The sequence below is a fragment of the Motacilla alba genome, chromosome 6, assembly GCF_015832195.1.
Source record: "Motacilla alba alba isolate MOTALB_02 chromosome 6, Motacilla_alba_V1.0_pri, whole genome shotgun sequence".
Taxonomy (NCBI): Eukaryota; Metazoa; Chordata; class Aves; order Passeriformes; family Motacillidae; genus Motacilla; species Motacilla alba.
In genome coordinates, this window is record NC_052021.1 from 3,832,542 (window position 1) to 3,842,562 (window position 10,021).

General features: G+C 49.4%; 1 protein-coding gene across 1 annotated transcript; it reads right to left on the reverse strand.

Moving 5' to 3' along the window:
* Positions 1–606: 606 nt before the first annotated feature.
* LOC119702555 (lipase member K-like) lies at positions 607–8,242 on the reverse strand. The gene is made up of 10 exons (XM_038140819.1): positions 8,083–8,242; positions 6,805–6,920; positions 6,101–6,218; positions 5,267–5,465; positions 4,897–5,006; positions 4,620–4,756; positions 4,060–4,197; positions 3,874–3,945; positions 2,768–2,836; positions 607–840 (listed from the first exon to the last, which is right to left on the reverse strand). Exons 2-10 carry the CDS (start codon positions 6,907–6,909, stop codon positions 607–609), a joined length of 1,182 nt encoding a protein of 393 aa, XP_037996747.1. The 5' UTR covers positions 6,910–6,920; positions 8,083–8,242.
* Between the last annotated feature and the right edge of the window lie 1,779 nt (positions 8,243–10,021).

A 10,021-nucleotide genomic window follows, 5' to 3' on the forward strand; every position in this document is an offset into this window, starting at 1 on the left:
CAGTGCCCAAGGCCAGGCTGGACAGGGCTTGGAGCAGCCTGGGACACTGGAAGGTGGATGGGCTTTAAGGTCCCTTCCACCCAAACCATCCTAGGATCCTAATTCTGTGTTTTTCTCCGAAGATCTGTTTGATCTCTTTCTGATCCACCTTGATGGTTTTGGGCGTAACAGCAGCAGACCTGAGACAGCAACAATGAGCTTTGTGTCCCTGATGAAGGCACCAAAAAAACTCCCCCAAAAACCAAAAACAACCCCAAAACAAAACAAACCCAAAAAACCCCGAACAAAAAACCAACCAAACAAAAAAAACCCCAACAAAACCAAAAACAAAACCAAAAAACCTCAAAAAAACCCCAAAAACCAACCAACCAACCAAAAAAAAAAAAAAAAAAAGAAAGAAAAAGAAGGAAAGCAAGTGGAAGAAGAAAGACAACGCAGTGCCAGCCAGGAATGGCATGAAGGCTCCTCTCCCCATCCTGTCACTGCTCCAGTTAAAAGCAGAACATTTTAATCAACTATATTTGGGTGGTCCAAACAGAGAGAAATTTCAACATCCTCTAGAGGCAGCACTAAAATAAAAAATCTTATGGAGTAGAACCAGCACCTTTAGGGGTGCTTCTTCATGATGTCGAGGATTTCCCGGTACAAAACCTCGGTGGCATCGAGGCCCAGCACGAAATCCATGTGGTTCCAGTGGGGGATGAGCTTGTGGTGGACCAGGTTCTTGACCTGGGGCAGGAGGAGGGCGGTGTCCCGGGGGTCGGCCAGGCAGTCCTGGCCCGCGTTCCAGATGGCCGTGGGCACCTCCATGTGCTGCACGTCGTAGAACGGAGCCCCGGTCTGAGGAGAGGGAAAAGGGATTCTCAGCGTGGAGAGGGTGGAAAAGGGGCTTCAAAAAGAGGAGAGGGAAAAGGGGCTTCACCAGGAGGAGAGGGAAAAGGAGCTTCACAAAGAGGAGATGGAAAAGTGGCTTCATGAAGAGATGGAAAAGGGGCTTCACAAAGAAGACATGGAAAAGGGGCTTCAAAAGGAGAAGATAGATGGAAAAGTGGCTTCACCAGGGGAAGATGGAAAAGGGGCTTCACCAGGAGGAGAGGGAAAAGGGGCTTCAAAAAGTGGAGAGGGAAAAGGGGCTTCACAAAGAGGAGATTGAAAAGGGGCTTCACCAGGAGGAGAGGGAAAAGGGGCTTCATAAAGAGCAGAGGGAAAAGAGGCTTCACAAGGAGAAGATAGATGGAAAAGTGGCTTCACCAGGAGAAGATGGAAAAAGGGCTTCACCAGGAGGAGAGGGAAAAGGGGCTTCACCAGGAGGAGAGGGAAAAGGAGCTTCACAAAGAGGAGATGGAAAAGTGGCTTCAAAAGGAGAAGATAGATGGAAAAGTGGCTTCACAAAGAGCAGAGGGAAAAGGGGCTTCACAAGGAGAAGATGGAAAAGAGGCTTCACAAGGAGAAGATAGATGGAAAAGTGGCTTCACCAGGGGAAGATGGAAAAGGGGCTTCACAAAGAGGAGGAGAGGGAAAAGGGGCTTCACAAAGAGGAGATTGAAAAGGGGCTTCATAAGGAGCAGAGGGAAAAGAGGCTTCACAGGGAGAAGATAGATGGAAAAGGAGCTTCACAAGGAGAAGATGGAAAAGGTGTTTCACAAAGAGGAGATGGAAAAGTGGCTTCACAAGGAGAAGATAGATGGAAAAGTGGCTTCACAAGGAGAAGATGGATGGAAAAGTGGCTTCACAAGGAGGAAATTGAAAAGTGATATCACAAAGAGGAGATGGAAAAGGGGCTTCTCAAGGAGGAGAGGGGAAAGTGTCTTCAAAAGGAGGGGATGGAAAAGGGGCTTCACAAGGAGGGGATGGAAAAGCGGTGTCACAAAGAGGAGATGGAAAAGGGGCTTCACAAGGAGGAGGGGGAAGAGTGTCTTCACAAAGAGGAGATGTTGCTGGATCGCAGCGAATTGTCTACCATTGCCACTCTTTGGGAATGGGGGGAAATGAAAACTGGAACTCCTTTCTTCTAGAAAGGAGAGGAACTTCAGTAGAGATGCAGCATAGCGTTACGTGCTACGATTTAGCGAGTTAATTTAATTAAAATTAGTTAGAGAGTTTGTTCTGCTGGGCTAGAAATTCTAGTTCCTATTTTGCAGATGGTTTGGATAAGGAGGAAGAACTTTGGCGCCTGATTTAGGTGCTGTTGGATCATCCTGACCTCCACAGGTCCCTCCCAGCAGCCCTGCTGGCGTTTGTGGTGACACTTCACCAGCACTTCCTTCAGTGACAGCAGGGAGGTGTTTGGAAGCAAGTTTTTGAAATTAAAACGTTTCTGGAGGGTTTGTTCCAGCTCCACACCCTGAGGATTTGTCATGAGGTGATTTGTCAGCAGCATCTCTTGTTACCTGCAGTGTAACTAATCCAGTTGAGAAGCACGCTGCTTTCCGAATGATTCATTTGGTTTAAGTAAGAAAGAAGTTTTGGGTTTTTTTTTTTTTCCTGTTCCAAGGCTTAGCCACTATTTCAGAGAAGAAATTTTTCCTAAAATTCAGCCTGGTGTAACTTGTCCCCTTATCCCATGGAAAGTGGAAAGCCTCTAATTTAAAGCATTTGATTCCATCTAAAAGGTACTTGCAAAATAGAGTTGAGAATGGAAAACGCTGTTGTTCCAAGCAGAAATCCTGACTTCCAGTTTGTGAAGGAAGGAATACATTAAGGGGAGACACAGCAGGCATGCATGGGAAGAGAACAGGGAAAGGGAAGGCCACTGGAAGCACCTCACCTGTCTGTAGTGAAGGCTGTTGTACATGTGCCCCCCATCAAAAGCTCTCAGTGCCCCGGCATGGACTCCCTGCAGCAAATTCAGACATGCAGTGCTCTGAGTGAAATCACAGCTCTCTGGGGGCGCAGTCAACCCGTAAAAGTCAACCCTCAAAAGGTAGTTTTCATCACTGAACCGGCAGGGTTTTTCAAGTGTGTCTCACAGGTCTGGCCCTAGGCCCAGCACAAGGAATTATTGCTGTGAATTTGGACAAATGGGCAGAGGTTATGTTTCTAATGTTGGTGGCTAACACCAGGATGGGAAGAAATGAAAATGGTCTGGAAAATGGGTTTAGAATTCTAAGTATTCCTTGTGGGCTGGAGAATTGGCCTGAAATGGCACAAACAATGATGGAAGGAGCCTCTGAACATCTCTTGTCGAACTGGAACAGGACTATCAGCCATACAAGGTCAAGGTGGCTTCATCCCTCCACTGGGCAGCAGCACTTCAGAAAACACAGTGTGTGTTCTTGCTACAAACACCACAAAGTTCTTTTGGGGTCCCTGAGCAGGAATTCCACACAGGGAAGAAGCTGTGCCCTAAGTACAGCCCGTGGCACACACCTTAGAGAGGGTACACGGGCCGAGCCTGCAATCTACCAAAAAAATGTGCAAATTTTTAGCTTGGGGAAGAGAAAAGGAGTGCAGCAGAGCACAACTGCAGTGTCAAAGGGCTCTGGTGGTGACGTTCTCATGCTCACAAGGGGAAGAAGGAGAAATAATCAGCTTTATGGGTAATAAGCTTAATTGGCTGCTGTCCCGATGCACCTCTGCCACAGTCTGACCACTAATGGCACTGGGGCTGCAGGGCTGGAGCTGGTTTGAAATAAGAGCCCTGGAATGTGCCTGCTGTGGCTGCAGCATCCTCAGCTCCATGTGTTCCTCCTGACAGATCCACTCCCTTCAGGCTGCTCAGCTCCAGACTCTGCCGGGCGTTTTACGGAGGGGTGGAAACAAAACCAACAAAGACCTGGCCAAGGGGTGACCTACAGCAAGCAGCACAGCAGGCCGCCCCCAAGGGAGCAGGGACACTCTGTGGGGCACGGGCGGGAAGCTGGGAAGGTTTACCTGCAGCCAGTGGATGATGTTCTGCACTGAGGACCCCGCCGGGGTGTGCCCCATGTACACATCGAATCGGCTCTGCAAGGACACGAGCACACCTCACATTTCACAGCAATCACTTGGCTCTGAAAACAGGGCACTGCCCAGGCTTTGGCCTTCAGAAGGACCCCCTGCAGCTTCATTCCCACGTACCATGTTTGTGTTCTTCCAGTTAAACCCGAAAATTGTAGCCAAGATGTGCTTGCAGACCTTGGAGCAGACACAGAACCGGGAGAGGACCATCTCCCCCAGGGCAGTGTGGGGTAGGAACTCCCTGGTGCCAAACAGCTCCTGTAAAATCCCAAATCTGCTCGTCAAACAGGAAGTCTGGTCATGCTTTTCCCCAAAGCACCACCACTTTACTACTTCTCTTTGATCCCCCTGTTGAGGTTGCCCATAGTGAAGCCTCCCTCGCGCCCCATTAAATGCTTCTGCTCCTTGTTCCTTATGGGCATGGTCTCTTACATTCATTAATGGTAGGGCTCAATTCACAGCCTCTGCATCAGTTTTATTCACCAACATAATTCTGCCAGAACATTCTGGAGAGTGAATTCAGGACATGACTGAAAGGTTCTGCAGTGAGATGTTTTTCTTCACTATAAAATAAAGTGCAGAGCTCCTCTCTCTGTAAATGACTTGAAGTAGTCCATAGATAATTTCACAATCCCTATGGAAAACATTTTGGCTTGGTGCAAAACATAGTGCAGACCAACCTTAAGCCCAGAATCAGAAAAGAAGGAGAGTTTTCTAAAGGGGCTCCGAGAAAATATCACCGTGGTCACAGGTGAAAGAGCAAAGAACACCTTGATTTTCCGAGCCAGCTGGGGCATAGTGGAAAAGGCTATAAAACCTGAGGGGGAAAGAAGTAGAAAAAAAAAGAGGTTTAGTCTTTCAAGACACTCATGCACATGGTTTAATTTGAGTGGGTAATTTTACAAATCTGAGGGGGCGTGTAGACTTCTCGTGCTGTCCTCAGCAGGACCCACTCACCTATAGTGGTGCCTTGGGAATGGCCAATATAATAGAGCTGTTTCTGTCCCGTTTTCTGCTCAATAAAGCTGATCATGGCTGGGAGATCGTATTTAGCCATCTCATCGAAGCTGCAGAAGGAAGAGGAGATGTCCTGCTGGGAGGGGCAGCATCTGCACGTGCGCAGCCGCCACCAGCAATCCACAAAACCAGCAGGGAGGGCAGGGCCTGCCCAGGAACTTCTTCACCCTACTGAGTTTTCACATGGGATTTTCACTCAAAATAAGCAGGATGAGCTTCAGTCCAGCCTGGTTCACTCATCTCCCAGCTAGGGCAGCGTGGCCCTGACAGAATTCATCTGCTTCTGAGACCCTCAAACCCATTTATTTACCTGAAAGCCCAGAATTCATCCTGTGTGGTAGTCAGGACCTGGTGTCTCCTGGACCAGGTGTTCCCTCTGCTGTTTCCTATCCAGACATCATAGCCAGCATCTGCCAGGATGAAGCCCAGGCTGCTGTTGGCCAGGTTGGTGAGCCAGCTGCTGCCTTCTGCAAGGAGACCATGCTGCAGAAGGGCCACGGGTCTCACACCTGCAAGACAGGCAGCACGATGGCTCTCCTTGTTTTTAATGCTGTTTGTTGCCTTTTGGGGCAGTTTATGAAGGGCTATCCCCATGGCAGCCAGAATCTGGGGAGGCTTGTGTCAGTGCCACTCTAGGTTTCATTTAAAAAGCAGTTTTGCTAAGCTGCACCATTATCTTGGACTTTATCCCCAAAATCTCTGGGGTTGTTGGCAGAACTTGGGCTGCCCAGGGAACTCTGTAGGCAAACATGGAGGAGCCTGGGATGTGACAGGAAAAATGCAATTTTCATGGATCTAACCCCTCCTCACAGGACAAGAGGATCCCCTGGAGGCTCCTCAGGGAGTACCAAATCAGTCTGCTGACCATCAAATGGCTGCAGGAGCACATTTTGGGAGCCAGGCTCTGGAGAGAGCCCAAGGTGTGCCACCAGGGACTGCAGCCTGACATTCAGTGCTCAGGGGTCCATGAAGGGCAAGAAAACATCCCTAGCAAGGGATCAGCCTTCCTGACAAATTCTGATCCATCAAAACTGATGCTGCAGATGCCAAGCCACAGGGAACTCTGAGAACCCTCCTGCACGAGCCCTGGTATCCCAGTGAACGGCTCGAGGTGTGTGTGTGTCCCGTATGGCATCAGTTTTACCTTGGCACCCAGCATTTCCTCTCCCGTGAGGAATTCTGTTCAGCTGAAGGATGTAGCCATCCTCTGTCACCACGTCATACTCCTCGCTGGGGTACCCCCAGAAGGAGACCATTTCACTCTGCAACAAGAAGAAAGCCAATAATTGCTGCAGTAAGGTAGGAAAATCACAGAGAAAGGCTCCATAAAATCAAGCCTGCTCTCCTGGGATCAGTGTCTGGTCTGGTCAAAGCCAGCATTTTGCAAGTTCCCATGTGGAAGCAATCCTGCTGTGAGCAGTTTGTTAACATAACCAGCTGTTCCTAGGTGAAAAATTGCACCTGTAAAAACTGTTTTTACACTGCTAGATAGAAAAATGAAAACTATCTATCACAACTTCCCTGCATGTACACACCAAGAGTTTGAGTGACCAATCAACATGGGATAACAGCTTGTTAATTATCAATAAAGTAATTGGCAAGAAAGCCACTGACCAACTGGAGTCACACGTGAGGTCTGTAAAACTGTATCAAAAGGAGTTATGTGAATAAAGAAGGGCCTTTTTTCCTCCATGAAGAAAATGGAGTCTGTGTGATTTATTCCCATAAATGATAACATTTTCAAGGCTCCTGTGAGGAAATCCCCGAATGTGACATTCCACTGCAATTATTTAATGGTGGCTGTTTCCTGGGCACTTCCCACCTCCTCTCCAGTGCCATCATACTTACAATGTTCATCCTTGCTTCTGGGTTCTTAGGAAATTGGGAAGTCAAGAAGCAATCCCCGGATGCCATCCCGTGGAACACGGACACCAGAGCTAGAGCCAGCCACATCCTCGCTGTGCCTGGAGCAACACACCCACAGAGACAGTGCCAGGGAAAGCAGGGCAAGCAGAGATGAGGGCGGGGAAACACCCCAGGTAGGACTCGGCCTCAGCCTGGTGGCCTGGATGACCACTTAAAAGCGTTAGTGCACCCGGGGTGGCTCGGGGAACACATCTCAGCAGGGATATTTCCAGGGAGGTGGGGCAGACTTTCAGGAATTCCTGCAAGAGGTGAGGCAACAGCCCTGGAGGTGCTGTACACACCACTGGGAACTGCAAGAGGTTAAAATCACAGAATCACAGCATGGTTTGGGTTGGGGGGGACCTTAAAGCCCCTCTCATTCCAACCCCCTGAGGGTGCTCAGACCTCCATTGGGCCATTCCAGTACACAGAGGACCTAGGGTGCTGTATGTCCTGTCAGTGGCCATGCAGTGCCACTGCTCCAGTCTCTCTTCCAGGAAAGGGACAGCTCTGTCCCATCACCCTGCTGTTGGCATCACCTGTTGGCACCACTGCCCAAAGCTCCCCAGGAGGGAGAGGGAAGATGAATAAATTCCAGCACTGCCTTCCCTCCCTAAATAGAAATAAAATCACAAGAAGAAAATCTCTAACTGCTTGCCCTTCTCCTTGAGCATGGTGTAAAAGACAAGAATTGATTGCATTTAATTCAGAGAAGGACATTTTGGAGTGCAAATCTATATGCAAAATGGGGAGAGATGTATCTTCCAGCAGATCTAGATGTCCCTTAGTGATACTGGGTTTAACACAGCTTAAGAACCCCCTCACTCAATGTGCTGGAGAGTGCAGCTGCCACTGGAGGGGGGGAACAGCAGGTTTTGCACACAGTTATGGGCAAAAGGCATCGCAGAAAAGTACTGAAAGGTCTGGGCAGGACTGCTCCCTCCAACAACCACAACATTGGACACCGCAAGAAAAATTGGGCTGGAGCAGCCTTTAGAATCCACCCAGCAAATGAGATTTTGGTCCCCTGTTCTGAGGCGAGCATGGGCTGGAAGTGCCATGAGTGGTGAGTGCCATTCACAGGCACGTTTAGAATGCTTTTCCCACACTCATCTGTCCAGGCTCTAGCCATGCTTTTCCCACACTCCCCTGTCCAGGCTCTAGCCATGCTTTTCCCACACTCCCCTGTCCAGGCTCTAGCCATGCTTTTCCCACACTCACCTGTCCAGAAGTGAAGGCAGCCAGCCCAGCTGAGAGGTGGCACAGCTCCTGCAGGAGGAGACAGGGACGCGTCAGCCCCTGGAGAGGATGGGCAGTGCAGGGAAGAGATGCCCAGCCTGGAGGAGATGGAGATGTGGCAGTGCCAGAGGAAGGGTTCTCACCCCTGGCTGGTGCAGCCAGCAGTGCTCTGCACCCCTCTGGAGACAGCCCTATTTGAACTGGCTGCAGGGTGGGGTGGCAAGCGTAAACACCCCGGGATACAGAACACATAAATCATTAGGTAACAGCACAGTTTAGAAACTGCAATTCCCCAGAATTTGTTTGTGGAGACCGGTTAAATATTGTTTAGGCAGAGTCAGATGACTGTGGACTGTCATGACTGTGTGGAGGTGATTTCCATTGATAAAGTGGTTTAATTGGTATTGCTGAAGAAAGTTTCCAGCATCCCATTTCAATGGTGGGTTTTTTTAATTAATTACAAGAGACATAATTAGGTTATTGCAAGGAAAGATCAAAGTCTAGAATGGATTTCCCGTAGCTGTGGTTTAGAAATGATGATGCTTCTTGTTATACAAAGATGCCACTTGTGAGATGGAGATTAAATCCCAGGCAACAGAGTGAAAACATCTGTACTGGGTCAGGCTGGGATGGAGCTCCCTTTCCTCATAGCACAGGGATGGGACTCAGCCAAGTTGCCACAGCAACCCTCTGTACCTTGTCTACCTTGTCTATCCCTCGACCCAGTTTTTCCTTTTGCTCTTCCAGCTCCCACTTTGGGGTGGGGGCTGGAGCTGTGCCAGCCCACCACAACATCCTCGTCCTTCACACACGTACAGGAGGGTATGAGGAGTACCCGGGTGCCTTATCCTGCAGGCGTCCTGCCAACAGGGAGAGCTCTCCCTCTCCATCACCCGTGCCAGGGCTGAGGCTGCCTCCTGCCCTTCTTTCCTAGATTGTTTTGCTCTGGAAATTGTGGTGAAAGGTCAGTAGGGAAAGGTGTCTTCTGTCTGTCAGCCTGGAACGGGCCTGAGATGTGTCCAAGACGTGCACCTACATTTGTCAGTTTGTCCCACTTCTATAAACACACACTAGAGCACGGGGATGGTAATTTAGAGGTTTGGAGGTGAAGGGTGACTCTGTTTTTGGGGTACTGAAGCCAAGTAGGACACCTCTGGCTTTCACCTCCTGAGGAAACAGAACAAGGAAATCTACACTTCAGGGAAAGGGCAGAGCAGCTCTGGCCACACTCATCCAGAGGCACTGGAAGGGGCAAGATGAAGGCTGCACCCGAAAGAGTCCTGCAGCACTTAAAGAGCAGGACATTGCCACAGGTCTTACAAGATGCTCCAGCCTCCTGAGGGTCACGTGCATCTCCTGCTAAAGCACCACCACTGCAGAGACTGAATGGGATTGATGCCTCAGGTTTCAGCTTTTCTATTTTTCAGATTCTGTGCTGCTTTAGTGTGTGGGTCTGGGCTTCACATTAGGGGATGGTGAGCTCTCTGCACAGAGCAGGGAGACAAAACAATTCCTTCTCCAGCTGGGCACCAAGGACAAATGATCCAAATCTCAGACCCAAGAGCACAAACAACGTGGGCTGAGGAGAGAAAAACAAGCAGGATGGGACTGCATGGGCTGGAGCTGTAACTGGACAATGAACTCCAATATGCAAAGGGAGCAGAACTGATCAAAGTGAGAGACCCCATGAACGGGTGTCCATTTTGTGATCATTTTGGTTCATCTTGGGTGCAGCCCTGGCTGGGCTCTTGTGCTGCCCAAGGTGGATCCATGGAGGCCTTTTAATAAATCCCTGCTTTATTCTTTAGCTCTGTCTGGCCTCTGTTCTGGGTCAGCCTTCCCAAGGCATCAGGATCAAGGAGAGTCCCTTGAACTTCACTGCATGGCCAGATCCATAAACTCAGCTCCATCCACCTCCTGC

What these genes read in the sequence shown, in the direction of transcription:
- LOC119702555 (XM_038140819.1), bottom strand. Translation starts at nt 6,909, where the DNA reads ATGTGGCTGGCTCTAGCTCTGGTGTCCGTGTTCCACGGGATGGCATCC. An exon ending in ACTGGAAGAACACAAACATG is followed by an intron (nt 3,946 to 4,059) that starts GTACGTGGGAAT and finishes GTGTCCTTGCAG; the next exon opens with AGCCGATTCGATGTGTACAT. An exon ending in ACATCATCCACTGGCTGCAG is followed by an intron (nt 2,837 to 3,873) that starts GTAAACCTTCCC and finishes AATTTGCTGCAG; the next exon opens with GGAGTCCATGCCGGGGCACT.